This window comes from Anser anser, assembly GCF_964211835.1.
Source record: "Anser anser genome assembly, chromosome: 2".
Taxonomy (NCBI): domain Eukaryota; kingdom Metazoa; phylum Chordata; class Aves; order Anseriformes; family Anatidae; genus Anser; species Anser anser.
This window is the reverse complement of record NC_139721.1, coordinates 36,365,569-36,386,637: the sequence shown is the minus strand read 5'-3', so window position 1 is coordinate 36,386,637 and position 21,069 is coordinate 36,365,569. Positions and strand designations below refer to the sequence as shown.

Sequence of the window (21,069 nt, the reverse complement as noted above, 5' to 3'; positions counted from 1 at the left end):
CCAATACCTTTCTTTTTAAGTTCTGAGGAGAAAAAGAAAAAAAAAGGAAAAAAATCCAATAATGGCCAACTCCTTGCATCCTGTAACTTCTGGCTTTTAGAATTCAGCTGAGTTTTGCCATTGCTTTAGGTTCCTCCTCAACCTACATGAGAGAGATCAGAGAAGACAAATGAGATGTTCATGCCAGATCCACACCAAAGCCACTACAGCTCCTGTCTTTATCAACATGTCTCAGGACCACGCAACAAACTTTCTACAAAGTTTATAATCAGCGTTACCAAAAGCTGCAGATGAAAAATGAACCAAGTATGCTTGGTCTTTACCTGTGGTGAGGATATCAGGTGATGCAGTGAAAGCTCTTTTATTTTTCAATCCCAAACTTGAGGGCAGACGAATCTGAATTGGCATTGTTTGCTGATCTGGGATATTACACGCACCCTTAATACAAAATCGATCAGCTTTTTCCACACGCACACAAAGTGGTGATAGTTAACAATTTTGGCCACATAAATCCGTACCAAATACTGTTAATTTTCAAGTTCCACAAGAAATAAAATCTTACTAATAGTCAAAGCAATTTCTCATATAAATGAAATCAGATAAGACTCGGTCTTTTTTTCCAAAACATTTTACTACAAACTCTGTGTAACTTATTATACCCAACGTTACTGGACATGTAATCAGTGATGAATATGATACTGTAGTATATTAACTCTCTGAGAAAGAAAGATCTTACTGTTCCAAATCTCTTTCTGAATTAAAATATTAGTCTATTGTATGAATCATTTCACAGCTGGCTCTGATTTGTCTTGGTTTCGATGCAGCAATTAATTCTGCTCAGAATTAAGAGAACAGAAAGATACAGTTATTTCTGGAGTCTCTGGTTACAGTGTTATTTGAGATCAAGAGAGATTCAAATACATCTTTTTTTAGCAGTGAACCCTAGAATCCTTCAAGGCCAGGTGACTTAACAAAATAAAAACAGTTTTTTTTTTGTTTGTTTGATTTTTCCAGTCAAAGCAGAATGTATTGGTTACAGTGACGACAATGACCAAAGGGATGTCCCATACCGTGTGGTGTGACGTTCAGCAATAAAAGCTGGGGTAAAGAAGAAGGAAGGGGGGGACACGGGGAGTGATGGCGTTTGTCTCCCCAAGAAACCATTGCATGTGCTGAGCCCTGCTCTCCTGGATGTGGCTGAACACCTGCCTGCCGATGGGAAGCAGCGAATGGATTCCTGGCTCGGCTTTGCTTGCGTGTGAAGCTTTTGCTTTGCCTATTGAACTGGCTTGTCTCATCCCACGAGTTCTCGCACTTTTACCTTCCCCACTCTCTGCCATATCCCACCAGGGAAGTGAGTGAGCAGCTGGGTGGCACGGGGCTGCCTGCGGGGTTAAACCACAACACAACACAGACCTTCCCATGCTGACAGATCATACATCTGAGTCCTCATCCTGAAAAATCAATGGGCACATCTTGAACACCGACTCCATTTACTTGCTGTGGGTTTTTTTCCTTTTGCCCCAATGTCAGAACTGTGGGATTGTGTGGCTTTTATAGCTGTATAACAGGCAGTCCTATCTAGTGCTTTATACCCGTGTATGTTAAGAAATACATGGCATTAAATTAACATAAACCTTGTACTATTTTTGATGTGACATATAAGAAAAATAGGAAATTTTGAAGTTTTTTAGAGATATTTTTGTCATGTGGCCTCCACCCTAGGTTTGCATACACTTCATGCATGTTGGATCAAAATCTGTAAATAGCAGTGTTTGCTAAGCTGTGCGTGTGTTTTACAGATCCCTGCAGACTGATCACAGAGGGTTAAAACCCGAATCAGCTGGCGCTGTTCTTCAGGGCCCTTTAGACTTCTGAATACTGCACATGAAGAGACAGAGAGCAGCCCGTGGGAACAGCAGTAGTTAGCACTACTCAAACACCATTTAGAAGAGGGCTAAGATTTTTTTCTTCTTTCCCTGTGGTTAAAGTCCAAGCCAGGTTTACCCATCTGGAGGTGAATTCGAGGAGGTATACCTGTTACTAAGTGACTTTGAGGGGGTATACCTAGAACCAAGCGGCTTGTGGTTGTAATGCTGTCCTCCAAAACGTAGCGTCTCGTGTTGCTGGATGAGGGCACAATGGTTGCCTTTTTGGACCTACTGCTGCCTGACAAGCTGCGTGTGCCATTTGGTCTTCTGAGGCCTGGGGGTAACGCACCTCCTGCGAGAGGCGGCAGGTGAATGCAAGGAACTGTGCTCCTGCCAGCGTGCCGAGCAGCAGGCACACCCCTCCCGACACCAACGTGCGTGTACGATATCGGGGCTGCCAGACAAGGAGAGGTGTGCGCGGTCCAGCTGGCAATCGGCTCCTCAGGAGATGCGCACTCTCTCTCAGCTGTTGGAGAACGGATTTGTTCTTTTCAAAGGCTCAGTGCGTCTATCACTGCGTGTTCTGCTACTGCATGAAGTGTTCTGTACTGTAAGGATCGTTTTCCTCTTTCCCAGTTCTGGGCACAGCCAGCAGCACAGGGAGCACAGTGGGGGAGCACAGGCATAGGAAAGAATGGCAATTTCCAAATCAGTAGCCTCCAGGTAAGCAGCAGAACTCATGGCCAAAAAGGGAAAGCCTTTTATCTCTGTGATGCGGAATGATGTGGCAGTGCTAGGTACTGCAGGTTTGGCATATATGAAAACTGCTTTTTTGGAATTACCTCTGCTGAAGTTTAAGTTTAGGCAGAAGATAATGGCATTTTATAAAATTTTGCATGTTTTTATTGATATAGTTATCTTTTGCCTTCTAAACATATTAGGAATTACTATGCCAAACCGTAAACATGGATATAGAAACTACCACGAAGGTATGCAATACTGTAACATTAATTTTGGTTCTACAAATGCACTTACACTTACCTTTTCAGATACTACACATCCTCCAGAAAAGGGCAAGCAACCACTAAGTTGACTGAATTGCCCCCTAAAACCTTGCAGGAACCATAGGAACCAGAATCTATGTATACCTGCTCTCCATTCAAATAGCTCTGCCTCAGCAGCACATTTCAGAACTTCACCTCTTCCTCTTTTAACTTCAACTTACCTAGCATTGTGCTGACTCCTCTCATATCCCATCTCATGGCTCTCACATCTCATCAATGGCAAGAAAATTCCTCACATTTCTCTTCCCCAGCCCTCATAATTAATTGCTGATTGATACTTTCTAGACCTCACTAAGATGTTTACATTTTTCCTTCAACACCACCACCAAGGAAAGGCAGTGAGATGGGATGTAGCTGCTGCAAAAGGCACTCCAGGCCTGTTGAAAACATGCTCTCAGCTCTGCCAAAGTGCTTCAGCTGCAATTGCCAAATATTTAACGCACCTAATTCTGAATAGGGTTGGAGTGCTTGCAGGCAATTCAGTGGCTAAATGCAGCTCTAGGATGCAGAGCTAAAATTTCACTTATTTTTATCTTAACTCTGTATTTCCCCTTTTTTTCTGAAGCCAAAGCTGAAGATATTCTTTATTTTTGAGTGTTCAGACGTTTGCTGAAATTGATATTCAGTAAGAGAATGATATTTAAGGTTGCTGGAGGTATCGTTCCCTTCCCTCCCCCAGATAAGAGAACTATACTCTGTAATATGAAATAAATGTATGTTTGGAAGTTATTCTTTGGGTACATGAACATTATAATCTCGGTACCAGCCCTCCCCCCAAAAACTTTGATAAAATAGACCTTAACAATTCTATTTATTGTATTGCCAGTTAGGTTTATATAAACTAAAGCCCAGTACACACGTAGAACATGCATGTTCTTACCTGTTATTGGCTATACGTGTAATTGACTCTGTATAGATTTCAGGTCACACAAATCACCTCTAGGCATTTATAAATGTATAATAAATAAAATAAATAAATAAAACAGTGATAAGAGCACCTGCCTGAGGGCTAAGAAGATGTAGAATTATGGAGAAAGAGAACTAACACTGCCACCTACAAAGTTCCTCCCCTTTGAACTAGAACTTGAACTATATGGTATGTACATGGTGGCTCGGAGTGTGGCTTATATGTAGTTGGCACAATCCAGGGGAGGTGTTATATGCTGAATATATCATTTGAATATATTAGCATATTTCCAATTACATACCATACACTGGAGAGACAAAAGGTGACTTTCCCACCAAATTCTGAATTGCAAACCTATTACAATATTTAACTTAATGAACATGGAAGTGTGGGCAGAAACTGCTGGTTACAGTTTAAGCTTACAACATCAGAATTTCAACAACTTCTCTACTCAGGGAAAATTAATAACAGCGTTTCCCATTGGAAGGTATTAGGTATCTTTAAAATAGTTATTTGTTTTCTTTTAATTACTTCCTGCCAATATCTCTAAGTGTTCAAAACTAACTTCTAAAATCCAATATGAAATTGCTATTGTTTTTATATCATCAAAAAAAGAAAGATTAATGACACATTTCAGTAATCCAGTAATAACTGGCTTTTTTCATTGTTCAAGCTCTATGTAATCCTCAGTGGATCTTAGATGTAGGTTAGAAAGGTATTTAATGCCTGTTTTTCAGTTGCCACGGGTCAAACATCACCTAGCTTTTATAAAGAAAGAGGAAACATCTGTTGAAATAATTTATTTGACTAACACAGAGGGTAGGATTAAAATTCACTGATTTCTTTGCTCTGATACTGAATTTCAATTAAACAATGTAAGCATTTGTTCAGTTTGACAAAATTGCCTTTGCTTTACATGTGGGCACATTTATGCATGTCACTAATTACTGGATCTGACTAGGGAATACCGTGATTTGTGATTACTTCATATCTGCATACACTCTGAGAAAGAATATTCTTGTATTTTGACTTGACTCTTTTTTCCCTAAATATTTTAAAGAATTCGCAAACCTTTCACTAGTTCCCTAGACTCTTCAGTTTCCATGGAATTCCACTAGTAACAAGACTGAAATATGTCTTAAGGTCAGTGATTACACATGGACTTGTGACGTACAGCAACCTTTAGCATCCAAGATAGAAGTCCTGTTTATAACACTAGGTTTTGAAAATAATAAATGCATGTCATCTGACTGTGGGTCCTTACAATCTTTATGTGAATCAAAGCCAAATCTTCAAGCCTAATTGTAAAAATATTTCTTTTTTTATATCACTATTTATATATTTATTTACGTTTGCAAATTAAACAAAAACAGACATTTTATTCCAATCATGGAAGACACAATCTTTGCCCTTCTAGGGTCAGAAGGAATTTCAGCATGGCCAGGACAGTACTCCAGCTTCTTAATAGGTGATTTTTTTTATTTTATTTTTTTTCAAGCAAAGAAGCTCCACAATCGAACAGCTTTTTAGCATAATAGAGTCAGAATGCTTTATGTAAAGGGAGATAGCAGAAGCTTTTTCATTGACGAAAATAACTCAGAGGTGCTGTACAAGCATGTTCCATTCTTTGTTAGGACTAAGGGACATGGTAAGTGAAAAACTTAGTTTTATTCAGCCTGGCTCAAAAGACAAAATGCTAATAAAGATGAAGTGCAGGCTGACAGAACACTTGAGTGCATTAAGCTCATTTTAGCATTGAATTCCTGCAATTCTTGTTTTGAAACCTCCACTGCTACGTACCTTCTCTGCAGCAGGAAAAAAAAAAATTAAGAATGGGCACATCTGTGAAGTTCAGTTTCTTTTTAGGACAGAATATATCTATTGCCATATGAAGAGCAAAAACAATAATTCTAAAGTGATTTGTAATTCCTTTTCCCTTCTCAAAGGAAAGGCAGATATTTTTAGTCAGAACAAATCAGTAAGAACAAAAGAAAAAGGAATGGAAAGTGATCAGTTGATAAAGAATAAAATAGTGTTATATGTTGCTCAATGAAATTTTCCAACCTACTAATAAAATGCTACGTAAGTAAAATAAAATGCTACGTTCAATAATTTAGTTACAAAATAATGGCTCTGTCAGTTGAATTTATTTATTTATTTTACCTACAACATTGCTTAATTTTTTAAATTTTTTTTTTTGTTGTTAGCCAGTAGAGCTGATAAATAACAAAAGTTAATATTAATAATACATAATATTAAAACTCTGGAAGAAGTGGTGTTAGATCCCACGTACCGATCTAAACAGAAACACTAGTACTGCAGGTTACACTGGAAAAACTCCAGGTCCCAAACTGTACATCCCTGTTTGGAGATTTTATTCCCACAGTTGCATGAGAGCTCACGAGGATGCTTGTATCCCTTGAATAAGGAATACATATGCTAAAGTCCAAATTGTTTAAGCTCATCTAATGTCTGAATGTCTGTAAGGCACAGACATCAGATTTCCTCTCTTGATTATCTTGATGGTCTTAAGCTGATGCTACAGGAAAACACCAATCAAGTACATAATACGCTGGAACATGTCCATTAGAAATAAGCTACAATAATGAAAAGCAATGGCTTCTCCTTCAGCATATTACTACGTGCACGGTATCAGCCTTCACCAGTGTTGCTGACAGTAACTGTACTTCCAAGAATTAACATCTACGTTATTTTACCTTTGTTCAAGATGACAATCAAATTTATATGACAAACTAGTAACACTGGCGTAAGGTTATTACCATCATCTACTCTGCTGATTTATAACCAGACGCTGAAATCTATTTATCCCGTTTTTACAAAACAAAGACAACAAACGCGACATCATTAAAAAAAAAATAAATTCAGATGAATTTCCAACTGACTCAGCACGAACTGTACAAGCAATCACCAACAGCACTGCGAGGAAGATATCTGAGGAACATACCTGAGTTTTCCTCTGATTTACTTTTTTTCCATGGTTCTTGGCAGAGGTTCTCATCCGTGCATCTCGGACAGAATTAAAAAATTTGATTTTTGTTTCAGAGATGGACTGTAGTAAAAGGGAAGAATAGGATACAGTGTTTCAAAGCCAGCTGCAGAAACCAAAGAAAAAAGAATGAATTCAGTATTCCAGGTCAATTTTAATATTCAGTAGGATTGGTCACAGGTTCCAATACATCTTATTACATTAAACAGAACAATAAAACTTAGAGTACAGTGCCTCAAATTTGATAATTGAGAACAGAACAAACACTTTATATGAAACTATAGGAAGTGCTGCAAACATTGATGAAGTTTAATATTAAAGCAGATATTCAGTCAGTTAAAGTTTTGTAAAAGTGAGTTTACTTCTTGTCATTTCTCTTTAATCTTATCTAATAATAACCAGAAGTAATTGCAGTTAAATAACAGTCATTAAAATATTACATTGCAAACACAAAATAGTCTTTTATCTTTTAACACTGATACAACTGATTTATGCTTTACTGCCTGTAAAATAATTATTTACTCTGATGAGAGATTATAAAAGCAAAAACCAAAATAAAAGCCTTCTGACTTTCACTGCATTATAAGCCCCATGGGTGTGAACCCATCTTAGCAGATGAAAAGAATAATACAGATCTCTAGGTCATCAGGTAAAGCAGAACAGTTTTATCCAACAGATCCAAGAAATGGAGATAAATAGTAAACAGTTACCTAAATCAGAATTCCTACAAGTTAAATGTCTTTAGTCTCACAAAAAGAACAACAACAACGAGAGAATTCACACAGTGCTTTTTCAGTTACCATAAAATGACTAGCATGAACACGAACAGCATTATCTCAAAGGGAGTAACTTCAACGACAGCACCTCCTCATATCCAGAAGACAGAATATTACTTTCAGAACCACTGTGGTTCACATACAGCTTCCAAACATTGAGCAGACTGCAGCTTTCTTGGGTCTCAGACTGACAGGCTGAGTGCTTTTAACTCCATGTCTTCAAAAGGAACTGATCTTCATGAGATTTCATGAAATAATAATTTGAGATGGTGTGGTTACAATGAACGTGCTCTCTCCTGCAAATTACATATTGCAGTTTATCTTGGGAAAACTAGAGTGTAACTGTCACCAATTTTATTTTATAAGTATGGTTATTCAGATAATTTTGAGTAATTTGAAGTCTAACGTCTGTTTCCAGATCCTGCAAGACGGCAAGACATGCTGTTAAATCATGTGTGTTTTAATCTGCAGTTAACTCAATTACAACAACAACCTCCCACCAATTTTTTAAAGATCCTAAATTTTACTTCAGGTGTTGTTTGCATTTCAAAGCTAATTTGTTTTCCCACTTCAGGAACCTGCTGCCCATTCTTTTAGGTTTAAAGCTTTTTTTCTCCAATATTTCTTTTTCCCAAGTTTAAAACTTACTTCTGCTAGCCATGTATCTTGTAAACGTCTTTCATAGGATTGGCAATATAAACCGATGAAATTAGTATCAACAAAGAGTCTTAAAAAGTCTGATGTATTTTATACATATTTATTCCAGAATGCCCCCTTCCCCCCCCCTTTTTTTTTTTTAATAGACATGGAAAGCAGTATCATGGGTATATGGGTATTTACAGACATTCAAAACATATGTGCTACTCCTTTCCATAATTCTGGGAGGCTGCGGTGGTGAACCAAAAAAAACCACAAACTAGCACTAAAATTAAATTTTACATTGGAAAAATCCAATTTCTACTCATGTGTTTTGGTCTTACCACCAGTGAAAGTCTCATTTCTAGCATATTTACTGTTAGCTGCTATTTTAGAGTTTCTATAATATTGCAAAGTATTGCAAAGTCATGAAGTAAGTGATTAGTTTGCTTACAAAAACGTTGATAGTCTGCAGGTTCATTTGTCATTCTTCCTCTGTTTTTTTTCCTGGCAGCTTTGGAGGCTTTCCAATTCATTAGGAACTGTCTTTCCATTTCTTTAATTTCTTTCCCATCAAGGGATTCTGTCAAAGGGAAGAGAACATTTTCTGTGATACCAGAGGTTAACTAACAGGCTGAACAAAACTGTATGCAATTTGTATTTGCTCTCTTCAAATCTTTTTGCTCTTTTTAGTCTTTCGGTAAAAAAAAATAATAATAATAAAAGCCAGTGATACATTACAGCTTGATACTCACATTTTAATCAGCTGCAAGACTGAGTTGACAAGTCTTAACTACAAAAGAAATGACCTATTATTTTTATAACTTTCAAGGGAAATATATATATTTATATTCAGTAAAGTTCTGAAGAAACAGCATGATCTTACACAAGATATATCCAGAAATTCAGGATATGAGCAAGCCTGTGTAGCTTGGTAATGAAGGAATCCTACTGATCACAAAGACAGACAGATTTGTCTCTTTAACTTTACTCACTTTGATGCCATGAGGCTTACGTTCTACATTGCCTTGGTTGCATCTGCATTTTTGAGTCAGACTAAATGAGATAGATACCTCATTTGGACACAGATGTAGATTGCATTAGAACTCTCATAAGACCCTGTTATTTTTATTGTGCAGATAGGCTTTTCCTTTCTGTTAATAGCCAATGCTTTGTACTCTCAGAAAAAAAAAAGAAAAACAAATTCTGTAATTACTGCTTCTAAGATGTGCCCCCTCTATCCAAAAAAGTAAAAAGTGAGCACATATTTTTTGACTTTTTTCTACAGTATGAATACTTGCATACAGAGTACTAAGTTGCTTCCTTTTATGCTCAAATTGTCTGCATCACAGATAATAAGCTGCATCAAATAAACTGCTAAAATAAACTGCATCGCAGGAAGGTTAAGATACATTTGAAACGTAAGTGTTAAAGGCTGTTACGATGAAGGACAAATGGTATATAGCGGGAATTCGAACGCAGTAAGGTATGAACTGTACAACTGTCACCGTACAACTAAAACACCTACGCAACTCCTATGGGCTGACAGAGGGGTAGGCTAAACTTATCTTTGAAAAATCAGTTTCACATCTGGAATATGAACACAAAAAAAAAATCGTTCCGTTTTATAACAATCTCACTAATCACCTATTACTAAAACTAATGTTTACTACGGCTACGAGCAAAAGCTGAGTAATAAACTTTGTGCAGTTGATGACATGAACAGTTTTAGCTACATTACTTGTATGTAAAGTAAAAATTTATCATTTGATGTAAGTATGTATGACAGTAATTTTGTTTACATACACAGTGCAATTCAAGAACGGACAATGTGTCAGTTATTTTCTATAACAGTACAGGTTATGAGTGTTTTTTTGGGTTGGCTGTTGGTTTTATTTTTTTACCTAAAGTTTGAGACTGTACAACAACCCTGTCCCTGTACTTCGGCTTGTGGCAGATGGGGTTTCCTGTAAGATCCATTCTGCGTAGCTTTGGCCATTTGTTTAATACAGCCTCCAAATCCTGCAGTTAATACAAGAACAGAACACTGTGATTATTTTCCCCTCTCCAGCGTAGAGTTCAATAGTAACGTAAATTGTTCAGTCAAGCCCAAATCCTGCACACAGAAGTAACTTCACTGAGACTATTCACGTACTTTAATTAAGAATGTGCATTTTCAAATAGAGTGGGGTATAGCATTTCCTCAGTATATCACAATTGCAGAGAAGAAACGGTGATGCAGTTGGAAAACTCTTTCCTTTTAAGGATACAGTAATGCCAGCTATGGAAAATTACTACTGCAGTCCCACCTGTGAGCACCTAAAACAGAAGAATCACCACCTGAAAGCTTGTATGATATATAAAGTCTCTTAATGCAGCCCCATGGTCTCACAGAGCTCTCAGAGTATCACAGTGACCAACTAGATTTTGAAAAATTTGTGGAAGAATAAATATTTTCCAAAGAATGGACTATAAAAAGGCTAAAAATCATAAGCCAAGGTAGATTGCCTATTTACGCATATGAAAAATTGTATTTTACAGGAGGAATGGTAACCCCCAGCCTACAATAACTGTGGGTGGTCAGTTACAGCATTGGCCCAAATAGTGAAATTTTTGAAATATACCTTTCTCCATCTGGGTTTCTGTCTGGTTACCCAAGGGCAGTATGACCCAGATAAAACTTCCTCTGTTCTTTAAGCACAATAAATTCAAGCTAAAAGGATGCAAAGCTTAGCAGATTGGTCCTTTCTACTCAGATACTCTACCTTCTGAAATACTTTATTTTCAAAATTTCACTTAACTGTGGTTCTTGTTATGCTGCCTTATATGTGTGAAAAGCTTAAGCAAGGATTCAAAACAATCTGTATGAATGCAAGAGAAGAGGCAATTTCTTTATGTTGTACAGTTGTAATAATTTGAAAATAAAAATCTACTGATCGTGATCTGATAGATTCTAACTTGCGAAGTCTACAGAATTTTGTAGCTAGATGCCAACAATTAAATTTATAGCAATGTAGATGTCTTCAGCTCCTTCAAATCTAGAAAATCACTTGGGTAATGTGAGCATGAAGAATTCTGGTTTTAGGCTAGGCTATTAAAAATGAAGTAAGATTTCACAATTGTATTTATTTATTCTTACCTGGCCATTCAAGCATTGTTTTTGAAATCTCTAACATGTTCTGGATTTCACTAGAAATATATTTGTTCACGTAATAGTTTTGGAATACAAAATTGTCTACTACTGAAATAAAATGTATACAGTTTAACTTTGATGAATGCATACAAAGAGTCCTGTAGATTTTTGTTAGCTGTTACTTACTTGATAAATGACCCAGAACATGCTTACTCCAGTGTATGTTTATCTAAGAGCACACTAATCCTTTGCTGAAATATGATTACCCTTTCGATACGCTCTAGTTGTTCATTGCCTTCCTGTCTCTAATAAAGTGCTTTCACTTCCCAGCCTTTCAATAAGCTGTACTAAAGGGACCAGACACTCTTCTGGGCAGTCTCCGTTTGATAAATGATCATGTCATGCTATCACTTTGAGGTCTGCTACAAAATACCAACGAGCAAATTATATTCCATCTGGGGGGGGGGAGAGGGGGAAGGGCGAGTGCCTTAGCAGGCAGCTGGGGTGCTGGGGTGCTGGCAATAATGTTCTTACCAATTAATGATGGCCGTTTAAGAATTGGTATTTGACCAGTATGCTCCACTTTTTATCGGAAAAGTCTACTCCAACTGCCCTAACTACATCTACAGACAGCAATTTGTCACCGTTTTGACTGCCTGTCATAATCTGTTTGAGAAAATCTATACTTTCTCTCTTGTTCCTGACTCAATTTTGAAGTGAACGAATTCATCTTTTGTGATATCCTCTTGTCATAATCAATACTGGGCAGAGGTTGAATAAATTAAAGACTTAGGAAATACAGATTTTCATAGGTATTTCTAGCTATATTTTCACTATCCATCTATCCATCCAAACACTCACATAAGTCATAATCTTCCCAAACCTACTGTGTAGTATGTATGTACACATACGTACATACACGCTGGCCTTCTGTAAACAGGAATAGTTTATTAGGAATAGCTGTGAAAAAAAATCCCCTTAGTATTCCTACCTAAATATACAGAGGCCTAGAAGTCCTCATGAAACTAACTGAAGTAAACAAGAAGCTCAATAAGATACAATAATTGCAGTAGCAAGCAACAGAAAACAAAGAAAAGCCAATTCTATTAAAATTGATTATATTCTTGATAACTGGCATAACATGTTTTCTTTCTTTCTTTCTTTTCTTTTTTTTTTTTTTTTTACTTGTGGTAGCTAGTCACAGTACGCTACTTTGCATGAACTGGGGAAAATTACTTAATTTCTGTCCTGTCTACTGTTCAGACTACATTATATAAACTTCAGTCATGTGAAACAAGGTCATAATCCTTGATGTCTGTTAATTATGCTAACAATTCCCTGAATTAGCCAGAACCTTAAGTGCTTGACTTTACTAGCCCTAATTTTCTACTATGCTGAAATCAGCATGGCATCATTGAAAACTGAGGGAGTATGTTTTTGATTTTTTTTAATAAAGATGTGAAAAAAAGTAGATAAATGTTTGATATAAAGTAATAATACTAATTATACAAAAGTGAAGAAAAGTCCACATGAGGAAAAGCGTTTCATGCATTTGTTAGGGTTTCACATTTCCCTCTTTTGCAGAGATTCCATTTTATTCCTGCATGCCATCTACCTCTGCTACACAGATCACTGCTGTGACCAGCCCTGCTAAGATCTGGGTGGCTCCTCTACAGCTCCCTTCCCGCTGGGTGCAGCACAGCTGCAGACAGACTCTCCACTGCTCCTCTGTTTTGTGGTACCACCATGGTCTCGATGCCAAAAATTCCTGGGGATGTTCTTGATAGCAGTGATGGGATAGTGGGGATAGGAAAGCAGGATTTAGAGCCTTTGGCATGCAGAAGAGGTATATTTCAGAGTTTTGAAAACATGGGAGCAAGAGAAAGGGGTATGCAGGCAGATTGTGTGGGAATGAAAGAGCCTTTGCTGTAAGCAACAAGCTCAGCCTGCAGAACCTATTAAGTGTATGTAGTACAAGTGTGTAGTCCCTAGTTTTTTTCCAACTATCAGTTGTAGAATAATGTAAACCAAGGAATCATGAAATTCAGGAGTGCAGAAAAATTGAAACATACTCAAAACTTCTCTCAATTATTTTTTAAAAGTTAGTGGATCTATAAGATCATTCTCCTGGTAGCTGTTCAGTGTAAGTTAAAGCATTTAAGCAGAGCTAAAATTGCCATTTTTAAAAGAAATACTTTGCATGGCCTACTGCTTATTCAATGCTTTTTTTAATTTAAATAAGAATTTATATTTGTAATAACTGGACGTACTAGTACATAATCTCTAAAACAGTAAATGTAGCTGGAAAGCTGGATATCCAGCTGTGTTACCCTGTAGGTTTGTCACATTTAATATGGTCATTAATATTAAAGGTCTCAAAGAATATGAATAGAAATACTCTACCTGCTCCATATTTTCAAAATTTGGAGATTGTTTATAGGAAACACAGGACAATCACTTTCAAAATTTATCACAGCTTGATCCAAGTGTAACTGATAGCAGGAGCAGTAAATAGCTCAAATGCTAACCACATAATTTTTCAAAAGCTGTGACCTTATAACACGGAAATCTAAATGTCTGATTGATTTGGATAAATAGTAATTCTTGTCTATCTGATGATAGAATAATGAAATGCAATAATTAACTAAATACCATACACTCAGTTACTGAATAATGCAATCTTTTTATCCACTTATTCTGTTTGAGAAGATACCATTTTTTCCTCTGAAACACTGAAAATGCTGTCTTTAAACTGGCAACCTCATTCTTAGTAACAATCACTTGTTTGGCTATGACAATCTTCTTTAAGATCATCACAACTGAAGTCTCTTGTACTTAAAGAAGGAAGAAACAATTAAAGCCACTGTACTAAGCTTTCTTTTGAATAGACTCGTTTTTGAGAGGAGTCCTTTTTGAAAGACTACCTATTTTAAAAAGCTTTCAGTTATTTTGATGTAGCCAACACATTCAATATGGTTTTAATTATCTAGCATAAGCCTACATGAATTGTACTTCTATATGAATTCAGTCACAACCACCAGCCAGAGACACAGCTTGAAATACAAGACATTAATAATACCCTAGTTTAAAAAAAAAGGAAGAAAAAAAAAGACTGCATCATTCATCATTTTTAAATATTAAAATATAAAAAATTAAGAGTCCAAACAAAGTATATTGACCTAGGTATTTGCTAAATTATGCACATACAGTACTAGAATCTCCTCAGTAGCAAACAGAACTGCCAAATTCAATGTAAAAGGCATTATGTGTTCTAAGAACTAGTAACCATACTTGTTTTAATAATTACTAACCAATGAAAGTTAACTTTTTCTGAAGAAACAGAATGTACTCAGTTGATAGATGCATGCACGACTGCTCTTTGCATAGGATTACAGGACATTCGGACATCCTAGATAAATGGTTCTCTATTTTTAATCTCAACGAGATATTTGGATGAGAAAAACATGCTCGGAAAGTCAGAGGTTCAGTAACTGTAGAAGTAAAGTTTATTTTTACTCATCTATATTGTGATAAAGATGAGTTTGACTATTGTTTTAGTCATCCATACTAAATAGTACAAACATTGATTTTAGTACCTTCATATGTTGAAGTTGATTGTCAGCTGCTCTAAGATAAGAAAGATTTTCCAGAACTGCCAGCTCTTCTAATTCATCAATGTTGTTATTGCTGATATTCAACACAGACAAGGATTTCTGGAGGAAAAAAAGCAGAAAATTTTTTCATGCCGTGCATGACTCAGTTGTAAATTTTTACAGAAAATTGTCTTAACAAGCAAGTGAATGAAGCAGAAACACATAAATGCAACTACCTCATACACATTGTTTTCTGTTGACTTTGCATCTTGTCCTCAAGTGCTGTTCATTTTGATTTTGAAATCAACCCAAAGTAAAATTATTTCTCTACTATTTCAGGAATTCTTTACAAATGCAGATTTTTTTTTTTTCCTAAACACATTCAAATGCTTTACAGAGTTCTGCAAGTGTTAGTAACTCTACGTTTGAAGTAGATTACAGACACAGAAATTGACTGTTTTATTCCATGGTTACATCTGAACCACCTAGAGCTCAAAGCCATATCTGATACCCATGTAGTCTCATTTAACAGCTGGATTATCCTGTTATTCTTTCAGGCTTGATACTGCCAGCTTCGCTGTATACATCTCTCTACTCCTTGTCCCTTCTTTGGAACACTAGTGAGTCACATAATGCACTTTGCCTTTCCTAACAGGCAATAGTTGCAGAGATCTTTACATTCTAGGTAAGAAGTAAATGTGTTTCAGGTATTTATCTCAGGAAATACTTAACGTAGTTTCACATAAAAGTAACAAGAAGCTTGTATCTCTAGAAGGTGAAAAAGAGCACCTAATCCAGTGAGTTTAGAATTATACCAGATATAGCACCTACCGTTGGTTAGAAAATGCCTATTTCAGCAGTATATATCTGGAAACGTAACCCTCTTCTAAAATCTGAGCTACGAACAAGATCTGCCTTTCAGACAAAAATTACCAGTATCATCCTGATATACACAGTGTGACAAGTTCATCAGACAAATGATTCGGGATATTGTCATCAGCAAAACATTTGCTCACAGTGCACTGAGAACTATATGGCCCCATGTTTTTGGCCAAAAACAGGAGAAGATGATGATGTAAGAAGCGATGTCTTAAAAAGGGACAAAACACTTAGTGCCTACAGGGTAAAACCAGAACGTTTTCACGTGTAACTTTTAAAAAGGTGTTACATGGTCAAGGGTGAAAAGCGTTTCTCAAAACAAAACAAAAACAAAGCAGCCCCCCCTCCCTCCCCCAAACTTAAATAAAAGCTAGGAAGAACAAAATGTTAGTGTGTCTATGCCAGGATGCTGCAAAATACTGAAGTGTATGAGTTACCATGCTGGGAAAATTGCAGCTGTATAATCTCTCTCCTTTCATCATCTCTCCAGAATAGAGGAAACAAAATAAAAGTGCTGTCACAGGAATGGCCCATTTCTTTTAAACGAAAATAGCAATACATGTCTTGGATTAATTCTTTTCAAACCAGCACAAATTAGAGCTAGGTAAAATGTTTATGATATACACATGAAAAGAATTCACTTCTCAGTGAGCATTCTTTGTTCATCTTCACAAAACAGATCATCAAGCTCTGACTGCATTGGGAGATACAGCAAGGTGATTTTTTCTTGGAGTATAAAACTACAAACATCAGTAAATAAAGTCTAATAAATAAACTAAAATAACTGATTCTGATAAATTCCTACCCTCTTTTTTTTTTTTTGTTTATTCACATTCTGTTGGGGTAGTGCATCCACACATTTCCTTACTTCCTCTTTCTCTTCATTCTCATTTCCATCCTTCACAGAAAAATAAATGAAGTTGTTAGAATCTGCTGGACTCCCTGCTTATATGACAACTGGGATGGGAGTCCCTTGATAGAACTTTTAAGGCTGCTACCAATTAGCAGAAAAAGAATACATGCAATGATCAAGTCCTAATTATTTCTCCTAAAAACACTACCTATTGATTAATGACCCATTGAAAACCTCAAAATGTACTTACTGCCAAGGACCTAAGAGATCTTGGATCAAAGAGAAGCTTTTCGCCAAGGGGGAGATGTTGACTTTCAATATGTAGCTCCCTTATCTCTTCTAATTTATCCAAGCCCTCTACTACAGTGATGTAGTTACCCCCCAAATACCTGAAAAATAGAATCCAAAATAGATTTAACATCCTTTGAACATTAAAGTGAACACAAGGCTTCAAAATACTTAAAAAATAAGCACAACGTGCAAGTAGATCATATAGCTGACAGATCAAAGTCTGTTTTAGAAATTTGATGTATCGATTCTATTATTGTTAAATAGCTGAAAAAAAGGAAAACAGTTTAAATGTCAGTATGTTATGTTATTACTTCACTCATTATATCATAAACACTTCATTGAAAAATCAATTTTTATTTGAAACGTGAAATTTAACAACTTAAGGGATCTTAAAAGGCTACATCATTTTTGAATTTCTTAGTGTAATAGTTATCCTTTTACCAGCAAAATAAATACATGATTTTCAACTTACAGTTTTTCGAGGTTTTTCAGTGATGAGAGATTTTCTATACATGAAATACAATTGTTTTGAAGGTAAAGGTGTGTTATATTTGAAGCAAAGCCCAAGTTCTGGATTTGACTGATTCGGTTATCATATAAATACAGAACTCTAAGATTTCTACACAAAGAGATGTCACCCTGAAATAAAAAAGATAAAATAAAAAAAATTAATGCTATAAAAAGTGTATTCACTACCTGCTTCTGGAAGCTGTTGATTGCTTTTATCCTTAAGTTCTGCTGCATTGTTTCTACATTTTTACCTTTAACAAACACTTTAAATGATATTTTTCCTAGAAAGAATGAGTTAGAGTCAATAATAATCTCTGGCATAGATTTATGACAGAAATCTGTCGTTACTGTTCTGCTGTACAGAAGCTGAGGATTACGGCTGAGGATCAGCAGGTAGATCACATTCTGTGTGACTTCATTCCCTTCCCTGCCTTCATCTGAATGATTTCAGAAAAGCCCATTGTTAGTGGAGTTCTTTCCATCAAATCTCAGTGATGTAACAAAAACCATTTCTTGGCGAAGGAGTAATGATTCCTACAAAAACTTTCACATCAATGTATTTTAATATATTTCTGATCCTAAGATTTCACTCAAATGTGAAGTTTCTTTCTAAGTATCCTTCTTAAATAACCAAACGATAGCATGTTTTTATAAGGGTTTCTCTAAAACTTCTGTATGGCATCTGATGAACTAGTACTAATCAAATGGACTGATCAAATTAACAACTCACTATGCTAAAAAGTGAGCTGAATAAAACCATTTGCTTGCATGGGTCTGTTCCCATGGAACAAGGTACGTAAATCTTCTTGACTGAAATCACACTTGTTTTTTAAACAGAAAACCATTGCACACAACAATTCAGTTATTTGGGGTTCAGCAATTTCAAAATGTGCTCAGTATCTCAAGGGGACTCGAATTAACTCAGGATTTACTGAAACCTTATAAATTTCACACTGTTAAGCTCAAAAGAGGACTGGGTTAAGTTTGGAGGTTTAATCTTTGAAAATAAAAAGGTCATTTTTTTTTTTTTAATGAATAAGCCCCAGGGAGCAATTAAAAAATGTAGATTTTAACTTTTCTAATTTGAAAAAGCCATTACACCAGTCCAAATCCGTTAACCTCTCTTGGTTTATATCCCGTTCCTGAACTCTGCTTTCCTTTTTCAGACTTCCCCTGAAATCTCTGGAATAAACCACAGACAGATTGAAAATATTTTGCTGCAAATTAACAACTCTTTGTAAAATTACCAAGAATGGAAAAAATACGGCATTAGAGAAAATAAGCATTGCACTTAATAGTATGTAATATCATTATTACATCCTTAAAAAAATAAATCTGATCTGCAAAATTACTACTTCCTTACATCTCCCTCTATTCCACACTCCATATTTTTTATAAATGTAACCATCAATAAATACAAATCTTTAAATAAAAAAAAATATACTGTTGCTGATAATCTTTTTTTTTTTTTTTTTTTTTTTATTGTTAAGCTTATACCTATGGTCTCCAAAAGCACTACAACTAGTTTTCAGTATGGCTAGGGCACTGCCTTCAAAGTTCTGCACCTACTGATTCAGCGGCAACAACCTGGCTGTATTCAGTGGCTAAAGCGGTAAGTAAGCAAAGGTATTATTTCTATACTGGTGATATCCTGAAAGGCCCTTTACAATGTAACAACTGTATAAAACAGTCAAAATAGCAAATTGTTTACATTTTTAGAGCTGCAGATTTCAATAATAGCTCTGTGAATTACTGCAATAATATTTCACCTTAACACTTCAGTTCACCTCTCTTTCTTGTATCATTGCTTACATGGATTTTCTGTTTTTTTGATGAATCGCAAAAAATAATGCACTGATAATATCTTTCTTGTCTATCACATAGTTGAATATATTTCTACAGTTTCTGGTAGGTAAAATATTTCAACAAGATTTTTGCAACAGAAATAAAAAAGTGTCAGGTCAAGAAATAATTTATTATTAATGACTAATAATACTGTTGGAGTTATAGTCACTTGCTTTGATGTTTTATATGAAAATTTACAGCTAAAAGGTTGTTTACATATTTCAAATGCATCTGCATTTAAAATCAATTTATACACTTTTAGGTACAAGCAGTTTTCTACAAAATAACATCACTTGTGATAGTGAAGCATGTTTCCACAGAAATAGGCTTAACTACAAATAAACATAAATGTTAAAAAAACATGTAACTGCTGTAAAATATAAACTTTGCTTGCAAGTCTTCACAACTAAAGCAACTCATCAGAAGAATAACAACAAAACATTTGAATAGACAGGTTAAAAGGAATAAAGAGAAATAAATCTTACAATTGCATCTATATTTTTATCTGATAAATTCAGATGAGTCATTTTTCGCAGGTACTGTCCGAAGTCCTCTTCTTTGCGATTCTTGTTACTGACGTTTTTAGCAATTAGGTCCGTCGTTAGTCGAACCATAATTCCGTAATAGGCCAAACTGCTCTACCTCTTTTAATATCACTAAGTGTATTGCATGTGCTCTTCTATGTAGCTTCATAAAATGCCTTAAAAACAAAAGCAAAATATTACACTACTTGCACCACGTCTTAAACAAAGCTGATATGTATCCTTCAAATCTGACATTTCCCAACCAAGTCTTTTTGCTTACCATGACACTTCTGTGTAGTGTTTGCTGCTTATAAAAACCTCACCTTTACTGCTGTATTTTTTTTTCAAACTTTTAGTGTATTCAATAGCATTTAAATGCATCATTGTGATATTTGTTGTTTCAATGTTGTACCTTATTCTTTGTCTTTTTCATGTGGAAACCTGAGCACAGTGATCCACAGGGAAGTAATTCTCATACACAACTAATTAATGGCAGCTGGTGAGCTGAGGACTAGATAAAAACCACGTAGCTGCTTATGGCAGGTTTTATAGGGCTATGATAACTTAGAGGAGCGGAGCTGGGGGGGAGGGCAAGATGCGTTTTGATCTGGCTGTGTAAAGTCTGGGGATGAAAACACCGCAAGGAAAGGAACTTGACCAGGCAGTACAAACAGGCTGTGTTTTTTTTAGCCAGTGCATGATACAGCCCCCATCAGTGCTATCAAAACAACGGAGGAGCGAGCAAAAAGCACCCAAACGCTCATCTCATGCAGCCACATAAACCAAGGCACAGAGAACCCACCTTATCAGGATTACATTTATGAGAAACTGAGGAAAAGCGAAGATTAAAACCATAAACCCAGAAGAAACTTCCTCCCTCCCTAAGCAAGGCTGAAGCTCAGCAGTACCCCCTTGATCCACGTGCAAAAAAAATGATTTCATTTTTTTATATAAAGGTGGGGAGAGCAGAAGGGACATAATTTCGTTTTATTGGGAAGTGCACTTGTTGTTTTTTATCACGGAAATACCTTCCGGGGCCTTTTCGTAGACCTCCTAGCAGCAGCGGAGGTGGGGGCTCTGTGAGGACTCGGACCGGGCCGGCATCACGCAGCCCCTCAGGGGTTGCCCCGGCAACGCAACGCCAACAGCGTAAGGCGGGGGAGCCGCTCCCGCCGCCCGC

The 21,069-nt window shown here is 36.2% G+C and overlaps 2 protein-coding genes across 6 annotated transcripts in view; one reads left to right on the top strand and one right to left on the bottom strand.

Annotated features, from left to right (window-relative positions):
* The window catches only part of LOC310894082 (uncharacterized protein), a gene marked incomplete at its 5' end in the record, with an annotated part of 5,523 nt that extends 4,991 nt beyond the window's left edge, over nucleotides 1-532 (top strand). The window contains one exon of the mRNA XM_083823785.1: nucleotides 130-532. The remainder of the gene's footprint in view (nucleotides 1-129) is intronic.
* The window catches only part of PPP1R42 (protein phosphatase 1 regulatory subunit 42), a 22,257-nt gene extending 1,188 nt beyond the window's left edge, over nucleotides 1-21,069 (bottom strand). The window contains exons 1-9 of one of the 5 annotated variants that reach the window (XM_083824170.1): nucleotides 20,918-21,069; nucleotides 19,851-20,065; nucleotides 17,483-17,649; nucleotides 16,970-17,108; nucleotides 14,991-15,107; nucleotides 10,166-10,283; nucleotides 8,716-8,844; nucleotides 6,808-6,955; nucleotides 8-142 (exon numbers count right to left, since the gene is read on the bottom strand). In XM_083824170.1, coding sequence (XP_083680296.1) covers nucleotides 6,858-6,955; nucleotides 8,716-8,844; nucleotides 10,166-10,283; nucleotides 14,991-15,107; nucleotides 16,970-17,108; nucleotides 17,483-17,649; nucleotides 19,851-19,979 — 897 coding nt within the window. In that variant the 5' untranslated portion in view covers nucleotides 19,980-20,065; nucleotides 20,918-21,069 and the 3' untranslated portion in view covers nucleotides 8-142; nucleotides 6,808-6,857. The other 4 variants (XM_083824172.1, XM_083824171.1, XM_083824174.1 and 1 more) reach the window with 4 other exon arrangements.